The 21,240-nt window shown below is 49.4% G+C and overlaps 1 protein-coding gene across 1 annotated transcript; it reads left to right on the top strand.

Annotated features, from left to right (window-relative positions):
- The first annotated feature begins 624 nt into the window (after positions 1-624).
- edem2 (ER degradation enhancer, mannosidase alpha-like 2) lies at positions 625-21,033 on the top strand. The gene is made up of 11 exons (XM_056424243.1): positions 625-845; positions 7,801-7,911; positions 8,018-8,057; positions 8,140-8,245; positions 8,316-8,441; positions 8,538-8,749; positions 9,743-9,884; positions 10,360-10,484; positions 12,162-12,306; positions 16,387-16,508; positions 20,366-21,033. Exons 1-11 carry the CDS (start codon positions 748-750, stop codon positions 20,825-20,827), a joined length of 1,689 nt encoding a protein of 562 aa, XP_056280218.1. The 5' UTR covers positions 625-747; the 3' UTR covers positions 20,828-21,033.
- Positions 21,034-21,240: the final 207 nt, after the last annotated feature.

The following is a 21,240-nucleotide window of genomic DNA, read 5'->3' as shown; positions in this document are numbered from 1 at the left end:
ACATAGACTTCTATACAACCAGAGGAGTCTCCCCCTGGTGGTCAGGAGAGAGAATGCAGCTTTAACACATTAAACATAGACTTCTATACAACCAGAGGAGTCGCCCCCTGGTGGTCAGGAGAGAGAATGCAGCTTTAACACATGAAACATAGACTTCTATACAACCAGAGTCGCCGCCCCCTGGTGGTCAGGAGAGAGAATGCCACTTTAACACATGAAACAGACTTCTATACAACCAGAGGAGTTGCCCCCTGGTGGTCAGGAGAGATAATGAAGCTTTAACCCATGAAGCATAGACTTCTATACAACCAGAGGAGTCTCCCCCTGGTGGTCAGGAGAGAGAATGCAGCTTTAACACATTAAACATAGACTTCTATACAACCAGAGGAGTCTCCCCCTGGTGGTCAGGAGAGAGAATGCAGCTTTAACACATGAAGCATATACTTCTATACAACCAGAGGAGTCGCCCCCTGGTGGTCAGGAGAGTTGGGGTTATTTCTACGGTGATGTTTACATTCGCTAACGTTGCTGAACAATAATCCGCTGTGTTCGTGAACGCAGCTCAGTTAAATTGACTCGTCAGCGAACAGGACGACGCATGCGCAGATCGATTACTTCCGGGCAGCTAACGCAACAACAGTAGGAAACCCACCTGTGCCGCTGCGTCTCATTCATTTCTTCGGGTTTTATTTCGTTTCTTTGCACCTGTGTTCACCCGCGGCTCGCTCCCGCGTGTGCTCGTGTCCCATGCGCGCTCCCGTGCTGGTGACGCTGTGTGTGTGTGTGTGGGTGCTGAGCGATGCGGCGGCTCGTCAGTTCACTGAGGAGGAGATGGCGGCAATCAGGTAACGACCACACGAGCGCTGCGTGGAGCGCTGCGTGGAGCGCTGCGTGGAGCGCTGCGTGGAGCGCTGCGTGGAGCGCTGCGTGGAGCGCTGCGTGGAGCGCTGCGTGGAGCGCAAGTTTTGATGCCACACTGAAAACAAAGCATTTTCAAACCTGACTGAGGTGAACCTGGAATAACATCTAGGCCTCACCACCTGTCTCACTCTCTGGACTCTCCTGGGTCAAAATGGGTCTTCGGTGCTCCCAAAAAACTTGTTTTGCGCGCTGCGCGCGCACGGTCTGTTTTGCCATGTCACCGTAATTAGCAGACATCTATGTATTTTTTTCCCCCCATAAATAATGGAGGCAATGCTTGAGGAAATCATTTTGCTAAAATCGATAGGCTAATAGATTGACAATTAGAGATGCACCGATCAGGTTTTTGGGTGCCGATCACTGAAATCAGTATCTGCCGATCCGATAATACCGATCACGGTGTCGATTGAAGCATTCTATTTATTGTGTAGCATTATTGCTATGAGGACTATGAGGAAATACATATATAAAGCACCTCAAACATTAAAGAAATTACAGATTTCTTTAAACATTTAGGACTTTTACTTTGAAAAATTTCCTAATTGATACATTAAAATGGTTTGATTGCTATTGTAGGGGATTTCAGATATGTATGGAACACATCTGCATTATTCATTTCCTGGAACTCTTGGGGAAATCTATATACAGGACTTTTTTTAACATACAAAAGTCTGACTTATTTTTATAAACTCTTCCTTGGTCCAGTAAAAATGTTTTAATGTTAGCATAATTTAAGCTAAATCTCAGAAACGATCTCTAAAGATACAAAATCAGTTCATTGTTTACTTGTATATGTTAGTGTATGATTTGTCGACATCATATTTTGATAAACGGATGTTTCACGTGGTTCTTTCCGCTAACTTTGCAAAACCGGATGTTGTCACATAAATCCGCTAACTTGATCAAACCCTCTCACTCCCGATGGAATGCGTTTACCGTGAGCATCTCTAGGGGCAGACATGTGAGAGTCGGCTGAGTCGACCCAGAGATTCAACTCGGGGGACGGGGACGCCGCTCGGTGGTGAGGATCCCCTCTGACCTCTGACCTCTCACTCTGCGGCCCTCGCCGGACGCATCGTTTCCGTTGCGCCGCAATTGAAACGTCTCTGATAGTTTTTCTCGCAGATGTTACGTCATCTGATCGGCCGATTTGAGAACGCCGATCAAAACCGATAATGGGAATATCGGCCGATCAGATCGGTGCATCCCTCTTGACAAGAGTCCAGGTGTGTTGGTGCAGGTGGGCTGGCGAGGGACCAGCAGCCGGCCGCTCTGTCCATTCACCTCACAGCATTGATCAGACAAGAAGACACGCTGATCAACTCCATGACTATTGATCCAAACAGAACGAGGGTTCGGCTGGAGACGACTTGAAACATACTCTTGAGAACATATTCGCTGACGTGATGAACACATTTTATTTATTTTTTCCATCGCAGACTTTTTTTTGCCTTAGGCGCTCGGGAAAACGGCTTAGGCCCACGCCCACATTTTCTCTATGCAGGAAAAACCCTGGGACTCACTCTCTGTCTCACTCTCTGTCTCACTCTCTGTCTCACTCTCTGTCTCACTCTCTGTCTCACTCTCTGTCTCACTCTCTGGTCTCACTCTCTGTCTCACTCTCTGTCTCACTCTCTGTCTCACTCTCTGGTCTCACTCTCTGTCTCACTCTCTGTCTCACTCTCTGTCTCACTCTCTGTCTCACTCTCTGGTCTCACTCTCTGTCTCACTCTCTGTCTCACTCTCTGTCTCACTCTCTGTCACCTCTGGTCTCACTCTCTGTCTCACCTCTGGTCTCACCTCTGTCTCACTCTCTGGTCTCACTCTCTGTCTCACCTCTGTCTCACTCTCTGTCTCACTCTCTGGTCTCACTCTCTGTCTCACCTCTGTCTCACTCTCTGTCTCACTCTCTGTCTCACCTCTGTCTCACCTCTGTCTCACCTCTGTCTCACTCTCTGGTCTCACTCTCTGTCTCACTCTCTGTCTCACTCTCTGTCTCACCTCTGTCTCACTCTCTGTCTCACTCTCTGTCTCACCTCTGTCTCACCTCTGTCTCACTCTGTCTCCTCTCTGTCTCACTCTCTGTCTCACTCTCTGTCTCACTCTCTGTCTCACTCTCTGTCTCACTCTCTGTCTCACTCTCTGTCTCACTCTCTGTCTCACACTCTGTCTCACTCTCTGTCTCACTCTCTGTCTCACTCTCTGTCTCACTCTCTGTCTCACTCTCTGTCTCACTCTCTGTCTCACTCTCTGGTCTCACCTCTGTCCCACCTCTGTCTCACCTCTGTCTCCTCTGTCTCACTCTGTCTCCCTCTGTCTCACCTCTGTCTCACCTCTCTCTGTCTCACTCTCTGTCTCACTCTGTCTCACTCTGTCTCACCTCTGTCTCACTCTCTGTCTCCTCTCTGTCTCCTCTCTGTCTCACTCTCTGTCTCACTCTCTCTGTCTCACCTCTGTCTCACCTCTCTCTGTCTCACTCTGTCTCACTCTCTGTCTCACCTCTGTCTCACCTCTGGTCTCACCTCTGTCTCACCTCTGTCTCACTCTGTCTCACCTCTGTCTCACCCTGTCTCACCTCTGGTCTCCTCTCTGTCTCCTCTCTGTCTCACTCTCTGTCTCACCTCTGTCTCCTCTCTCCTCTCTGTCTCACTCTCTGTCTCACCTCTGGTCTCACTCTGTCTCACTCTCTGTCTCACCTCTGGTCTCACCTCTGTCTCACTCCTGTCTCACTCTGTCTCACCTCTGTCTCACTCTGTCTCACTCTCTGTCTCACTCTGTCTCACCTGTCTCACCTCTGTCTCACTCTCTGTCTCACCTCTGTCTCACTCTGTCTCACCTCTGTCTCACCTCTGGTCTCACCTCTGTCTCACTCTCTGTCTCCTCTCTGTCTCACTCTGTCTCCTCTGGTCTCACTCTGTCTCACTCTGTCTCCTCTGTCTCCTCTGTCTCACCTCTGTCTCACCTCTGTCTCACTCTCTGTCTCACCTCTGTCTCCTCTCTGTCTCACTCTCTGTCTCACTCTCTGTCTCACTCTCTGTCTCACTCTCTGTCTCACCTCTGGTCTCACTCTGTCTCCTCTCTGTCTCACCTCTGTCTCCTCTGTCTCCTCTCTGTCTCCTCTCTGTCTCACCTCTGTCTCCTCTCTGTCTCACCTCTGTCTCACTCTGTCTCACTCTCCTCTCTCTGTCTCACCTCTGTCTCACTCTCTGTCTCACCTCTGTCCCCTCTGTCTCACCTCTGTCTCACTCTCTGTCCCCTCTGTCTCACTCTCTCTCTGTCTCACCTCTGTCTCCTCTGTCTCACCTCTGTCTCACTCTGTCTCACTCTGTCTCACTCTCTGTCTCACTCTCTGTCTCACTCTCTGTCTCACTCTGTCTCCTCTCTGTCTCACTCTCTGTCTCACTCTGTCTCACTCTCTGTCTCTGGTCTCTCTGTCTCACTCTCTGTCTCACCTCTGTCTCTCTGTCTCCCTCTGTCTCCTCTCTGTCTCACCTCTGTCTCACTCCTCTCTCTGTCTCACTCTGTCTCCTCTCTCTGGTCTCACTCTGTCTCACCTCTGTCTCACCTCTGTCTCACTCTCTCTCCTCTCTGGTCTCACCTCTGGTCTCACCTCTGTCTCCTCTGTCTCACTCTGTCTCACCTCTGTCTCACCTCTGTCTCCTCTGTCTCTCTGTCCTCTCTCCTCTCTGTCTCTCTGTCTCCTCTGTCTCACTCTGTCTCCTCTGTCTCACTCTCTGTCTCACTCTCTGTCCCTCTGTCTCCTCTCTGTCTCACTCTGTCTCCTCTCTGTCTCACCTCTGTCTCCTCTCTCTGGTCTCACTCTCTCTGTCTCACTCTCTCCTCTCTGTCTCACCTCTGTCTCACTCTCTGTCTCACTCTCTGTCTCCTCTCTGTCTCACTCTCTGTCTCACTCTGTCTCCTCTCTGTCTCACCTCTGTCTCACTCTCTGTCTCACTCTGTCCTCTCTGTCTCCTCTGTCTCACCTCTGTCTCACTCTGTCTCACCTCTGTCTCACTCTCTGTCTCACTCTCTGTCCCTCTGTCTCACTCTGTCTCACTCTGTCTCACCTCTGTCTCACCTCTGTCTCACTCTCTGTCTCACCTCTGTCCTCTGTCTCACTCTCTGTCTCACCTCTGTCTCACTCTGTCTCCTCTGTCTCACTCTGTCTCACTCTGTCTCACTCTGTCTCACTCTGTCTCACCTCTGTCTCACCTCTGTCTCACTCTCTGTCTCACTCTCTGTCTCACTCTCTGTCTCACTCTCTGTCTCACCTCTGGTCTCCCTCTGTCCACTCTGTCTCACCTCTGTCTCCTCTCTCTGTCTCACCTCTGTCTCACCTCTGTCTCCTCTCTGTCTCACTCTGTCTCACTCTCTGTCTCCTCTGTCTCACCTCTGTCTCACTCTCTGTCTCACCTCTGTCTCACCTCTGTCTCACCTCTGTCTCACCTCTGTCTCACCTGTCTCACTCTCTGTCTCCTCTGTCTCCTCTCTGTCTCACTCTCTGTCTCACTCTCTGTCTCACTCTGTCTCCTCTGGTCTCACTCTCTGTCTCACCTCTGTCTCACTCTGTCTCACTCTCTGTCTCACCTCTGTCTCACCTCTGTCTCACTCTCTGGTCTCACCTCTGTCTCACTCTGTCTCCCTCTGTCTCACCTCTGTCTCACTCTGTCCACCTCTGTCTCACCTCTGTCTCACTCTCTGTCTCACTCTGGTCTCACCTCTGTCTCACCTCTGTCTCACCTCTCTGTCTCCTCTCTGTCCTCTCTGTCTCACCTCTGTCTCACTCTCTGTCTCACTCTCTGTCTCACTCTGTCTCACCTGGTCTCACTCTGTCTCACCTCTGTCTCCTCCTCTGGTCTCACTCTGTCTCACCTCTGTCTCACCTCTGTCTCACTCTCTGTCTCACCTCTGTCTCACTCTCTGTCTCACTCTCTGTCTCACTCTCTGTCTCACTCTCTGTCTCACCTCTGTCTCACTCTCTGTCTCCTCTCTGTCTCACCTCTGTCTCACTCTCTGTCTCACTCTCTGTCTCACTCTCTGTCTCACTCTCTGGTCTCACTCTCTGTCTCACTCTCTGTCTCCTCTGTCTCCTCTGTCTCACTCTCTGTCTCAGTCTCTGTCTCACTCTCTGGTCTCACTCTCTGTCTCACTCTCTGTCTCACTCTGTCTCACTCTCTGGTCTCCTCTCTGTCTCACTCTCTGTCTCCTCTCTGTCTCCTCTCTGGTCTCACCTCTGTCTCACTCTCTGTCTCCACTCTGTCTCACCTCTGTCTCACTCTCTGTCTCACCTCTGTCTCACTCTCTGGTCTCACTCTGTCACCTCTGTCTCACTCTGGTCACCTCTGTCTCCTCTCTGTCTCACCTCTGTCTCACTCTCTGGACTCACTCTCTGTCTCCTCTCTGTCTCCTCTCTGTCTCACTCTCTGTCTCACTCTCTGTCTCTCTCTGTCTCACTCTCTGTCTCACTCTCTGGTCTCACTCTCTGGTCTCACTCTCTGTCTCACTCTCTGTCTCACTCTCTGTCTCACTCTCTGGTCTCACTCTCTGTCTCACTCTCTGGTCTCACTCTCTGGTCTCACTCTCTGTCTCACTCTCTGTCTCACTCTCTGTCTCACTCTCTGTCTCACTCTCTGGTCTCACTCTCTGGTCTCACTCTCTGGTCTCACTCTCTGTCTCACTCTCTGGTCTCACTCTCTGGTCTCACTCTCTGTCTCACTCTCTGGTCTCACTCTCTGTCTCACTCTCTGTCTCACTCTCTGGTCTCACTCTCTGGTCTCACTCTCTGTCTCACTCTCTGGTCTCACTCTCTGTCTCACCTCCTCTGGTCTCACTCTCTGGTCTCACTCTCTGTCTCACTCTCTGTCTCACTCTCTGGTCTCACTCTCTGGTCTCACTCTCTGGTCTCACACTCTGGTCTCACTCTCTGGTCTCACTCTCTGTCTCACTCTCTGGTCTCACTCTCTGTCTCACTCTCTGGTCTCACTCTCTGGTCTCACTCTCTGGTCTCACTCTCTGGTCTCACTCTCTGTCTCACTCTCTGTCTCACTCTCTGTCTCACTCTCTGGTCTCACTCTCTGTCTCACTCTCTGGTCTCACTCTCTGTCTCACTCTCTGTCTCACTCTCTGTCTCACTCTCTGGTCTCACTCTCTGGTCTCACTCTCTGGTCTCACTCTCTGGTCTCACTCTCTGTCTCACTCTCTGGTCTCACTCTCTGGTCTCACTCTCTGTCTCACTCTCTGTCTCACTCTCTGGTCTCACTCTCTGTCTCACTCTCTGGTCTCACTCTCTGTCTCACTCTCTGGTCTCACTCTCTGTCTCACTCTCTGGTCTCACTCTCTGGTCTCACTCTCTGGTCTCACTCTCTGGTCTCACTCTCTGGTCTCACTCTCTGGTCTCACTCTCTGGTCTCACTCTCTGGTCTCACTCTCTGTCTCACTCTCTGGTCTCACTCTCTGGTCTCACTCTCTGGTCTCACTCTCTGGTCTCACTCTCTGGTCTCACTCTCTGGTCTCACTCTCTGTCTCACTCTCTGTCTCACTCTCTGTCTCACTCTCTGTCTCACTCTCTGGTCTCACTCTCTGGTCTCACTCTCTGGTCTCACTCTCTGGTCTCACACTCTGGTCTCACTCTCTGGTCTCACTCTCTGGTCTCACTCTCTGGTCTCACTCTCTGTCTCACTCTCTGTCTCACTCTCTGGTCTCACTCTCTGTCTCACTCTCTGGTCTCACTCTCTGTCTCACTCTCTGTCTCACTCTCTGTCTCACTCTCTGGTCTCACTCTCTGGTCTCACTCTCTGGTCTCACTCTCTGGTCTCACTCTCTGTCTCACTCTCTGTCTCACTCTCTGGTCTCACACTCCTTGTCTCACTCTTCTGTCAGGCAGCGCATCAAGTCCATGTTCTACCACGCCTACAACAGTTACCTCGACAACGCTTTCCCCTACGACGAGCTCCGCCCACTCACCTGTGACGGACAGGACACCTGGGGCAGGTACGGTGACATCATCGTGTTTTTAATGCTGCGTTCATGTCTCTGGTTCGTTTGACATGTTGTGCTCATCATCTTATTAACGTTTCCTCGTCCTTCATGTCAACAGCTTCTCGCTCACGCTGATCGATGCTCTCGACACTCTGCTGGTACGGTCTGAGCGAAGCTTCCAGAAGACCCGCTGGTCGCGCTGCGTTCAGGCGTCGTCTGAAAAACCTGTTTCTCTGAAAGGTTTTGGGGAACCGGACCGAGTTCCAGCGCGTGGCGTCGCTCCTTCAGGACACGGTGGACTTCGACATCGACGTCAACGCGTCCGTGTTCGAGACCAACATCAGAGGTGTGTGTGTGTGTGTGTGTGTGTGTGTGTGTGCACACTAATGTGTGTGTGTACTAATGTGTGTGTGTAGTGGTGGGGGGGCTGCTGTCGGCTCACCTGTTGGCGGGCCGGGGGGGGTTGGATCTGGAGCCCGGGTGGCCGTGTTCAGGACCCCTGCTGAAGATGGCCGAGGACGCCGCCAGGAAACTGTTGCCAGGTGATGTCACAATTGAACCTGATTAAAGAAATAACAATAGAATGATGTCATCGGTGTGACATGATGTCATCGGTGTGACATGATGTCATCGCTCAGCGTTCCAGACGGCCTCCGGCATGCCGTACGGCACGGTGAACCTGCGGCACGGCGTCCTGCCCTCCGAGACGCCGGTGACCTGCACGGCCGGCGTGGGAACCTTCATCCTGGAGTTCTCCACGCTGAGCCGGCTCACCGGGGACCGGGTCTACGAGGAGGCGGCCCGCCGGGCCCTGAGGGCCCTGTGGGGGACCCGATCGGACATCGGGCTGGTAACCTGTCCCTCACCCGTCTGTCTCACACCCGTCTGTCTCACACCCGTCTGTCTCTCACCCGTCTGTCTCTCACCCGTCTGTCTCCTCACCCGTCTGTCCCTCACCCGTCTGTCCCTCACCCGTCTGTCTCCTCACCCGTCTGTCTCTCACCCGTCTGTCTCCTCACCCGTCTGTCTCTCACCCGTCTGTCTCACACCCGTCTGTCTCACACCCGTCTGTCTCACACCCGTCTGTCCCTCACCCGTCTGTCTCACACCTGTCTGTCTCACACCTGTCTGTCTCACACCTGTCTGTCTCACACCCGTCTGTCTCACACCCGTCTGTCCCTCACCCGTCTGTCCCTCACCCGTCTGTCCCTCACCCGTCTGTCTCTCACCTGTCTGTCTCACACCCGTCTGTCCCTCACCCGTCTGTCCCTCACCCGTCTGTCTCACACCTGTCTGTCTCACACCTGTCTGTCTCACACCCGTCTGTCTCACACCCGTCTGTCCCTCACCCGTCTGTCTCACACCCGTCTGTCTCTCACCCGTCTGTCTCTCACCCGTCTGTCCCTCACCCGTCTGTCTCACCCGTCTGTCTCTCACCCGTCTGTCTCTCACCCGTCTGTCCCTCACCCGTCTGTCTCTCACCCGTCTGTCTCTCACCCGTCTGTCTCTGACCCGTCTGTCTCTCACCCGTCTGTATCTCACCCGTCTGTCTCACCCGTCTGTCCCTCACCCGTCTGTCTCCTCACCCGTCTGTCTCACCCGTCTGTCCCTCACCTGTCTGTCTCACACATGTCTGTCTCACACCCGTCTGTCTCACACCCGTCTGTCTCACACCCGTCTGTCTCTCACCCGTCTGTCTCTCACCCGTCTGTCTCTCACCCGTCTGTCCCTCACCCGTCTGTCTCACCCGTCTGTCTCTCACCCGTCTGTCTCCTCACCCGTCTGTCTCCTCACCCGTCTGTCCCTCACCCGTCTGTCCCTCACCCGTCTGTCTCTCTGCCAGGTGGGGAACCACATCGACGTGCTCTCTAAGAAGTGGGTCGCTCAGGACGCCGGCATCGGAGCCGGGGTGGACTCGTACTTCGAGTATCTGGTGAAAGGAGCCATCCTGCTGCAGGACGAGGAGCTGCTGGACATGTTCCTGGGTAACCACGACGACAACAACAACAACAAGCAAGGCAGCACAGACGACATGCAGGAATAGATAGATAGATAGATATATACTTTATTAATCCCCAAGGGGAAATTTGTCGTCACAGTAGCAGAACCAATAAACTAAACACAAGAATAAAAAATAAAATATAAAAAACAGGGATGAAAGATATCGGAGTATATAAAGTAAAATATAAAATAAAATATATATGTATATATATAACATATATGCATACACAATACGAATGACAAATTAAATTAAATATTAAAATATTAAATATAGACAGTGTGCAAAGTGTGTGTATGTGTGTAGTATAAATAAATGAAATGTGTGAAGTGCAGATCAACATCGTGTGGATATGAAGTTATTATTGTAGTTATTGCACTATGATCTGGCAAGAGGTGATCTGTTGTAGAGCCTCATAGCCGTCGGCAGGAACCACGCCTGACTGCCGGTTTCCCCCTCAGAGTACGACCGGGCCCTCCAGAACTACACCCGCTTCGACGACTGGTACCTGTGGGTCCAGATGCACAAGGGGACCGTCTCCATGCCCGTGTTCCAGTCCCTGGAGGCCTTCTGGCCCGGCCTGCAGGTACACAACACACAGTGGGCCCTTGTGTCCCTTAACGTGTCTAACGTGTCTTTAGCGTGTCTTTAACATGTCTTTAGCGTGTCTTTAACGTGTCTTTAACTTGTCTTTAGCGTGTCTTGAACGTGTCTTTAGTGTGTCCTTAGCGTGTCTTTAGCATGTCTTTAACTTGTCTTTAGCGTGTCTTGAACATGTCTTTAGTGTGTCCTTAGCGTGTCTTTAGCATGTCTTTAACGTGTCTTTAACTTGTCCTTAACGCGTCCTTAACGCGTCTTTAGCGTGTCTTTAGCGTGTCCTTAACGCGTCCTTAATGTGTCTTTAACGCGTCTTTAACTTGTCTTTAGTGTGTCCTTAGCGTGTCTTTAACATGTCTTTAGCGTGTCTTTAACTTGTCTTTAGCGTGTCCTTAGCGTGTCTTTAACATGTCTTTAGCGTGTCTTTAGCGTGTCTTTAGCATGTCTTTAACGTGTCCTTAACGCGTCTTTAACGCGTCTTTAGCGTGTCCTTAACGCGTCTTTAACGCGTCTTTAACGCGTCTTTAACTTGTCTTTAGCGTGTCTTTAGCGTGTCCTTAACGTGTCTTTAGCGTGTCCTTAACGCGTCCTTAACGTGTCTTTAGCGTGTCTTTAACATGTCTTTAGCGTGTCTTTAGCGTGTCTTTAACTTGTCTTTAGCGTGTCTTTAGTGTGTCCTTAGCGTGTCTTTAACGTGTCTTTAGCGTGTCTTTAGCGTGTCTTTAACGTGTCCTTAACGCGTCTTTAACGTGTCTTTAACGTGTCTTTAACGCGTCTTTAACTTGTCTTTAGCGTGTCTTTAGCGTGTCTTTAGCATGTCTTTAACGTGTCTTTAACGTGTCTTTAGCGTGTCTTTAGCGTGTCTTTAACGTGTCTTTAACGCGTCTTTAACGCGTCTTTAGCGCGTCTTTAGCGTGTCCTTAACGCATCCTTAGCGTGTCTTTAACGTGTCTTTAGCGTGTCCTTAACGCGTCCTTAACGTGTCTTTAGCTTGTCTTTAGCGTGTCTTTAGCGTGTCTTTAACGCGTCTTTAACTTGTCTTTAGCGTGTCTTTAGTGTGTCTTTAACGTGTCTTTAGCGTGTCTTTAACGCGTCTTTAACTTGTCTTTAGCGTGTCTTTAACGTGTCTTTAGCGTGTCTTTAACGTGTCTTTAGCGTGTCCATAACGCGTCCTTAACGTGTCTTTAGCTTGTCTTTAGCGTGTCTTTAACGCGTCTTTAGCGTGTCTTTAGTGTGTCTTTAACGTGTCTTTAGCGTGTCTTTAACGTGTCTTTAGTGTGTCTTTAACTTGTCTTTAGCGTGTCTCGCTTGTCTTTAACGTGTCTTTCGCTTGTCTTTAGTGTGTCTTTAGCGTGTCCGTAGCGTGTCTTTAGCGTGTCTTTAGCGCGTCCTTACCGTGTCTTTGACGTGTCCTTAACGTGTCCATACCGTGTTCTTAGCGTGTCTTTGACGTGTCCTTACCGTGTTCTTAGCGTGTCTTAGCGTGTCTTTGACGTGTCTTTGACGTGTCCTTAACGCGTCTTTAACATGTCTTTAGCGTGTCTTTAGCGCTTCCTTAGCGTGTCCTTAGCGTGTCTTTGACGTCCTTAACGTGTCCTTACCGTGTCCTTACCGTGTCCTTGACGTGTCCTTAGCGTATCTTTGACGTGTCCTTACCGTGTCCCAGTCCCTCTTGGGGAACCTGGACGGCGCCGTGAGAACCTTCCAGAACTATTACTCTGTGTGGAGACAGTTCGGAGGCCTGCCGGAGTTCTACAGCATCCCTCAGGGCTCCACGGTGGACAAGAGGGAGGGGTACCCCCTGAGACCGGGTCAGTCCACCAGTCCATCACAGTCCACCACAGTCCACCAATTCAATTCAATTCAGTTTATTTGTATAGCCCAATTTCACAAATTACAAATTTGTCTCGGAGTGCTTTACAATCTGTACACATAGACATCCCTGCCCCAAAACCTCACATCGGACCAGGAAAAACTCCCAAATAACCCTTCAGGGGGAAAAAAAAGGGAAGAAACCTGCAGGAGAGCAACAGAGGAGGATCCCTCTCCAGGATGGACAGATGCAATAGATGTAATGTGTACAGAAGGACAGATTTAGAGTTAAATACATTCAATGAATATGACAGAGTGTATGAATAGTTCATAGTAGGCATATTCCACGATGGAGACCTCCACGATCCATCAGGCAGATGGCGGTGGGAGGAGGAGGGCGGAGTCTCAACAGTGGGCGGAGTCTCAACAGGACAGTGGCGTAGTCAGGAGCAGGAATTCCACGACCCAGACGATCCATCAGGCAGATAGGATCTATGCCGTCTCATAGGGTCCGATGACCCCATGAGACGTGAAGTCAAGGACTCCGGGGAGAAAGCAGAGTTAGTAACGTGTGATTGAGAGATGAAAATTCATCCTTAAGGAGAGAAAAAAAGAGGAGATAGGTACTCAGTGCATCCTAAACGTCCCTCGGCAGCTATAAGCCTATAGCAGCATATCAAGGGGCTGGACCAGGTGAACCTGATTCAGCCCTAACTATAAGCTCTGTCAAAGAGGAAGGTCTTCAGTCGACTCTTAAACGAGGTGACTGTGTCTGCCTCCTGGACTGAAATTGGAAGCTGGTTCCATAAAAGAGGAGCTTGATAACTAAAGGCTCTGGCTCCCATTCTACTTGTTAAGACTCTAGGAACTACAAGTAGTCCCGCATTTAGTGAGCGCAGCGCTCTAGTGGGGCAATATGGTACTACAAGCTCCTTAAGATATGATGGAGCATCACCAATCAAGGCTTTGTAGGTTAAGAGAAGAATTTTAAAAGTGATTCTTGATGTTACTGGGAGCCAGTGCAGAGCAGCTAGTGCAGGAGTGATGTGATCTCTTTTCTTAGTTTTAGTGAGAACACGAGCTGCAGCATTCTGGATCAACTGGAGGGACCTAAGAGACTTATAGAGCAGCCTGATAATAAGGAGTTGATCTAAGAGATTTATTAGAGCAGCCTGATAATAAGGAGTTGCAGTAATCCAGTCTCGAAGTAACGAACGCGTGAACCAATTTTTCTGCATCTTTTTGAGACAAGATGTGCCTGATTTTTGAAATATTGCGTAGATGAAAGAATGCAGTCCTTGAGATTTGCTTTACGTGGGAGTTAAAGGACAAGTCCCGATCAAAGATAACGCCAAGATTCTTTACAGTGGTGTTGGATGCCAGGGCAATGCCGTCTACAGAATCCACATCACCAGATAATTGATCTCTGAGGTGCTCAGGGCCGATTACAATTACTTCGGTTTTGTCTGAGTTTAACATCAAGAAGTTGCAGGTCATCCATGTTTTTATGTCTTTAAGACATGCTTGAATTTTACCGAGTTGGTTGCTCTCCTCTGGTTTTATCGATAAATATAGTTGAGTATCATCTGCATAACAATGAAAGTTTATGGAGTGTTTCCTGATAATATTGCCCAAAGGAAGCATGTATAAGGTAAATAAAATTGGTCCAAGCACAGAACCTTGTGGAACTCCGTGATTAACGTTGGTGGTTATCGAGGCGTCATCGTTTACAAATACAAACTGAGATCGATCTGATAAATAGGATTTAAACCAAATTAGTGCCGTGCCTGAAATGCCAATCGACTGCTCCAGTCTCTGTAACAGGATGTCATGGTCAATGGTGTCTAATGCAGGACTAAGGTCTAACAAGACCAGTACAGAGAGGAGTCCTCTATCAGCACTAAGGTCTAACAAGACCAGGACAGAGAGGAGTCCTCTATCAGGACTAAGGTCTAACAAGACCAGTACAGAGATGAGTCCTCTATCAGCACTAAGGTCTAACAAGACCAGTACAGAGATGAGTCCTCTATCAGCACTAAGGTCTAACTAGACCAGTACAGAGAGGAGTCCTCTATCAGCACTAAGGTCTAACTAGACCAGTACAGAGAGGAGACCTCTATCAGCACTAAGGTCTAACAAGACCAGGACAGAGAGGAGTCCTCTATCAGCACTAAGGTCTAACAAGACCAGTACAGAGATGAGTCCTCTATCAGCACTAAGGTCTAACTAGACCAGTACAGAGAGGAGTCCTCTATCAGCACTAAGGTCTAACAAGACCAGGACAGAGAGGAGTCCTCTATCAGCACTAAGGTCTAACAAGACCAGGACAGAGATGAGTCCTCTATCAGCACTAAGGTCTAACAAGACCAGTACAGAGGAGTCCTCTATCAGCACTAAGGTCTAACAAGACCAGGACAGAGAGGAGTCCTCTATCAGCACTAAGGTCTAACAAGACCAGGACAGAGATGAGTCCTCTATCAGCACTAAGGTCTAACAAGACCAGGACAGAGATGAGTCCTCTATCAGCACTAAGGTCTAACAAGACCAGTACAGAGATGAGTCCTCTATCAGCACTAAGGTCTAACAAGACCAGGACAGAGATGAGTCCTCTATCAGGACTAAGGTCTAACAAGACCAGTACAGAGATGAGTCCTCTATCAGGACTAAGGTCTAACAAGACCAGGACAGAGAGGAGTCCTCTATCAGCACTAAGGTCTAACAAGACCAGTACAGAGATGAGTCCTCTATCAGGACTAAGGTCTAACAAGACCAGTACAGAGAGGAGTCCTCTATCAGCACTAAGGTCTAACAAGACCAGGACAGAGAGGAGTCCTCTATCAGCACTAAGGTCTAACAAGACCAGGACAGAGAGGAGTCCTCTATCAGCACTAAGGTCCAACTAGACCAGTACAGAGAGGAGTCCTCTATCAGCACTAAGGTCTAACAAGACCAGGACAGAGATGAGTCCTCTATCAGCACTAAGGTCTAACAAGACCAGTACAGAGATGAGTCCTCTATCAGGACTAAGGTCTAACAAGACCAGGACAGAGAGGAGTCCTCTATCAGCACTAAGGTCAAACTAGACCAGGACAGAGAGGAGTCCTCTATCAGCACTAAGGTCTAACTAGACCAGTACAGAGAGGAGTCCTCTATCAGCACTAAGGTCTAACAAGACCAGTACAGAGATGAGTCCTCTATCAGCACTAAGGTCTAACAAGACCAGTACAGAGATGAGTCCTCTATCAGCACTAAGGTCTAACAAGACCAGGACAGAGATGAGTCCTCTATCAGGACTAAGGTCTAACTAGACCAGTACAGAGATGAGTCCTCTATCAGGACTAAGGTCTAACTAGACCAGTACAGAGATGAGTCCTCTATCAGCACTAAGGTCTAACAAGACCAGTACAGAGATGAGTCCTCTATCAGCACCAAGGTCTAACAAGACCAGTACAGAGATGAGTCCTCTATCAGCATTAAGGTCTAACAAGACCAGTACAGAGATGAGTCCTCTATCAGCACCAAGGTCTAACAAGACCAGTACAGAGATGAGTCCTCTATCAGCACTAAGGTCTAACAAGACCAGGACAGAGATGAGTCCTCTATCAGCACTAAGGTCTAACAAGACCAGTACAGAGATGAGTCCTCTATCAGCACTAAGGTCTAACAAGACCAGTACAGAGATGAGTCCTCTATCAGCACTAAGGTCTAACAAGACCAGGACAGAGAGGAGTCCTCTATCAGGACTAAGGTCTAACTAGACCAGTACAGAGAGGAGTCCTCTATCAGGACTAAGGTCTAACAAGACCAGTACAGAGAGGAGTCCTTTATCTGCTGCCATTAAGAGGTCCACAGTCCACCTCAGTCCACCACAGTCCACCACAGTCCACCACAGTCCACCACAGTCCACCACAGTCCACCACAGTCCACCTCAGTCCACCACAGTCCACCACAGTCCACCACAGTCCACCACAGTCCACATCGGCACACCTGGACATTCAAAAAGCTTCACGTAAAGGATTTAAGGTCTTCCAGGCTTTTATTCTGAAGGCTCCTGAGTGTTTCCTGTGTTTGCGGTCCAGAGCTGATCGAGAGCGCCATGTACCTGTTCAGGGCCACCGGAGACCACACCTACCTGCAGCTGGGCCTCGACGCGCTGGAGTCCATCGAGAAGATCAGCAGGACGCCCTGCGGATACGCCAGCGTGAGCGCCGAGCCCCGCTAGCGCCTAGACCCACTAGCGCCTAGCCCCACTAGCGCCTAGACCCACTAGCGCCGAGCCCCACGCCCCACTAGCTCCTAGCCCCACTAGCGCCTAGCCCCACTAGCGCCTAGCCCCACTAGCGCCTAGCCCCACTAGCGCCTAGCCCCACTAGCTCCTAGCCCCACTAGCTCCTAGCCCCACTAGCGCCTAGCCCCACTAGCGCCTAGCCCCACTAGCGCCTAGCCCCACTAGCGCCTAGCCCCACTAGCGTCTAGCCCCACTAGCACCTAGCCCCACTAGCGCCTAGCCCCATTAGCGCCTAGCCCCACTAGCGCCTAGCCCCACTAGCGCCTAGCCCCACTAGCTCCTAGCCCCGCTTAAAGGGACAGTGTGAGGTGTGGTGCCCTCTAGTGGCGATGGAGCAGATTGCAACCAGCTGCCCTCAGACCTAACGGTTCTTTCCTCTGATCAATACTCTCTTCTTTCATCACTAAAGGATTGTTTAAAAAACAAAACATATTTGGGATATAAAATGAATAAAACGGTAATATTGTTTCCAGAGCTTAGAGTTTAAAGTCTTTAATAATTCACTGAAACATTGTGGGACGTTTATGAGTTAATAAGTAAAACTCCCTAAAGACGGACATCAGACACGTGGAGAGAAACGTCAGGACTCAGTGAATGACAACGTTGTTCTATATTATATAGTCTCTATAATATTATATAGTATCGTATATTATACAGGCATGAGAATCCCTCACCTTTCGGCAAAATTCGCCGTTTTGAAACCAAAATAGGTGACTTACGTGAATCGTGTAGATCCGAAGAGTTTTTGTTTTGGGGTAGGGGGGGGGGGGGGGGGGTCAATTGGCCGGCCGGCGTTTATGAGATTGGAGTGGGACACGGAGAAGATGTGGAGTGGTGCTCTTCGCAATAAAACATCTTTGATGTGACGTGTCGCGTCTCGGCCAATCAGCGTCAAGATGTCTTCAGCGTTTAGGAAGTTAGGTTAGCTTGAATGTTAGCTGCTACATCTGCTGCTGTCACGCTGCACGGTGTAGCGATGCTAACAAAGTACCCGTATGTTAAACACGATGTGATTTAGCATATTTTTAGTATCGATACTTCATCAAGAGAGCGATCAGAGCTCACGCGCTGCTCCGTGTCGAGCTGTCTGCGCACACTGCGAGTGGCGTTAAGTGGCGGAATTTTCGGCTTTAAAGATAAAAAAAGATGCCAGAAGTGAAATGTTTAAGTTCAGTGTGTAAAGTTGTGTAACTCTCCAGCTGCTCATCCTGATGAACTCTGGATCCTCTGGTCAGAGACTAACGGCCTCATAGTGGATCATCAATGCTCTGACGGCTCCATGTAGTTTCATTCATATCTTGGAGGCTAAAACTAATATTACTGACATTTGTTAAGTGTTGAAAAAGTTGGTAAAAGGTGATCCATACAGATATTTGATTTATTACTATTATAGATAAATATACCAGTGTCTTATTTATGGTATACTGTTTTTATGGTATTGTATCAGCATCATGATATTTATGGCAGGTATGGTATAGAACAGGGCTATTCAACTTCAGTAGCAAGTGGGCCGAATAAGAAAATCACGGGGGGTGTGAGGGCCGCACAGAATATTGATCAAATAATGGCTAAAAATTAAAAACAGTAATGTATATTTCCACAGGTAAACAGTCACACATGAAAATGCGTCGGTATTGTGTGGCAAAAGTGTTTTGCGAACAAGCATCACTATAAACATGTTTCAAAGTGTAAATATCCGCTCAAGGTAACCAGTTGTTTCAGATCCCTTCAACCAAACTGTTCCCATGAAAACATAAGAAATGTGACTTAATGCATCAATATATAAATGACTTGGGATGAAACTAATATCTGGTGGCGCAGCGCACAGACTGCGTGTCTTTGAGTGCAGTCTCCTTTTGCGTCAAAGGGATCGAAACCAGGTCGGGCGATCTTTTTATTTTTATTTTTTCGAAAATGTATTTCTTCATCCGTGGCTGTGATGCGCTGCTCACTTATACAATCGGAATCGCCGACATGGATATGAACGGTGGCTTGAAGATCTCCAGCAATATGTTTGTGAATGTGTGACGAATCTGGTGAGCGAGACAGAGCCCCGCTGCAGACGTGAAGAGAACACAACGCACGCGCAGGGAAACCAGTAGGTCTGAAAACCAGTAGGGGTGTAACACCGGCAACCAACACGGTGCGTAACATAAAGATGTAACCATACAGGTTTGCTTGAGGCAACAGTGAAACTCAATGGCTCTGGGTTAGATGTCTCAATGTATAAAAGAGGCGTGTCCGTCAGTTTTATTTTTTCTTACCAAGCTATACTGATTTGCAGGCAGTCTTGCGGGCCGTAGTTAAACTCAAACGGGCCGTATCCGGCCCGCGGGCCGCTAGTTGAATAGGCCTGGTATAGAAGATCATGACAACCAGGTAGAGGCAGAACAGACTCAAGGACCAGACTCATGGAACAGACTCATGGAACAGACTCAAGGAACAGACTCAAGGAACAGACTCAAGGAACAGACTCATGGAACAGACTCATGGAACAGACTCATGGAACAGACTCAAGGAACAGACTCAAGGACCAGACTCAAGGACCAGACTCAAGGACCAGACTCATGGGCCAGACTCATGGGCCAGACTCATGGAACAGACTCATGGAACAGACTCAAGGAACAGACTCAAGGAACAGACTCAAGGAACAGACTCAAGGAACAGACTCATGGAACAGACTCATGGAACAGACTCATGGAACAGACTCATGGAACAGACTCAAGGAACAGACTCAAGGACCAGACTCAAGGACCAGACTCATGGAACAGACTCATGGAACAGACTCATGGAACAGACTCATGGACCAGACTCAAGGAACAGACTCATGGACCAGACTCATGGAACAGACTCATGGAACAGACTCAAGGAACAGACTCAAGGACCAGACTCAAGGACCAGACTCATGGAACAGACTCATGGAACAGACTCATGGACCAGACTCAAGGAACAGACTCAAGGAACAGACTCAAGGAACAGACTCATGGAACAGACTCAAGGACCAGACTCAAGGACCAGACTCAAGGACCAGACTCAAGGAACAGACTCATGGAACAGACTCATGGAACAGACTCATGGAACAGACTCAAGGAACAGACTCAAGGAACAGACTCATGGAACAGACTCAAGGACCAGACTCAAGGACCAGACTCATGGAACAGACTCATGGAACAGACTCAAGGACCAGACTCAAGGACCAGACTCATGGAACAGACTCATGGAACAGACTCATGGACCAGACTCAAGGACCAGACTCAAGGACCAGACTCAAGGACCAGACTCATGGACCAGACTCATGGACCAGACTCATGGACCAGACTCGTGGAACAGACTCATATGGCTCAGCAGAGCTCAAGACTTGAAGACTTGTTCACGCCAACAAACAAAAGGCAGTTGGTTCATGAATGACCATATTATACACAATATTACTATTATTATAGTCTTATAGGGCCGATCACTGACTTGGTGTCAGAATGGAGGACCTATAGATTATCATACAACGGCCAACATCGATGTTCGTGGAAGTCCCCCCCCCCCCCCCCCGCGCCTATCCTTCTCACTTTTTTCACCCCTGACCCGTTTTCATGCCTGATTATATATTATATATTATATTTGATACCTGGTGTCTGCTCCTCCACTCAGTCTCCATGTTCCCGTCTTTGTTTCCCTTTGACCGACGTTAAGCAGTCGGAGCAGCAGGAGCTCGATGATGATGGTGATGATGATGATGTTTACCTGCTCTCTCTTGTGGGTGGTGGTGTCTCCATCAGGTGAAGGACCTGCGCGACCACCAGCTGGACAACCGCATGGAGTCCTTCTTCCTGGCTGAGACGGTCAAGTACCTCTACCTGCTCTTTGACCCCGCCCACTTCCTGCACGGCGGGGGGGCGGAGGGGGACGGCTCGTGGGAGGAGGGCGGCGAGGGCGGCCGCTGCGTGTTGGGCGCCGGCGGCTTCGTCTTCAACACGGAGGCCCACCCGCTGGACCCGGCGGCGCTGGCCTGCTGCGGGCGCCACGCCCACGACCGCCGGCAGCTCCGGGACGTCCTGCTGGGCCTGGCGGAGCCCACGGGCCAATCGCGGCCCGGGAAGGCGGAGGCTCCGCCCCCCGGCCAATCGGAGAGCATCGCTCTGAAAGCGGGCGAGAGGAAGACGCCCCCGCTGTCCTGCCCCGTGCAGCCCTTCAGCGCCCGGCTCGCCGTCCTGGGACAGGTCTTCACCGACGGCACCTGAACTCGTCATCGTCATCGATTGGATCTCTGGACGACAGACAAACAGAAACAGGATGTTGAGTTTGTGGAAAGAACTAAAACAAACAATATTCCATAATCGTTCCAGAAAGAAGATTATTTGTGTTTTGTTGTAAAGTAAAACAAGAAGTCACCGATTTCACCTGAAGCTGAAATATATTTTTATTTATTAAAAATTCTGTGATTTGTTCTGTGATTCGTCAAATTATAATATCTATTTGATCTATATTATATAATATATTATCTATTTTATATACACTACCGTTCAAAAGTTTGGGATCACCCAGACAATTTCGTGTTTTCCATGAAAACTCACACTTTTATTCATCAAATGAGTTGCAAAATGTATAGAAAATATAGTCAAGACATTGACAAGGTTAGAAATAATGATTTGTA

This window comes from Pseudoliparis swirei, chromosome 9 (genome assembly GCF_029220125.1).
Source record: "Pseudoliparis swirei isolate HS2019 ecotype Mariana Trench chromosome 9, NWPU_hadal_v1, whole genome shotgun sequence".
NCBI lineage: Eukaryota > Metazoa > Chordata > Actinopteri > Perciformes > Liparidae > Pseudoliparis > Pseudoliparis swirei.
The sequence above is the reverse complement of the archived record's forward strand: the minus strand, read 5'-3'. Positions and strand labels throughout refer to the sequence as shown.

Excerpts from the sequence above, each read along its gene's own strand:
- edem2 (XM_056424243.1), top strand. The coding sequence starts at position 748 with ATGCGCGCTCCCGTGCTGGTGACGCTGTGTGTGTGTGTGTGGGTGCTG. Across the intron at positions 8,750-9,742 it reads CCCGATCGGACATCGGGCTG|GTGGGGAACCACATCGACGT; the intron begins GTAACCTGTCCC and ends TCTCTCTGCCAG. Across the intron at positions 9,885-10,359 it reads GCTGCTGGACATGTTCCTGG|AGTACGACCGGGCCCTCCAG; the intron begins GTAACCACGACG and ends TTTCCCCCTCAG.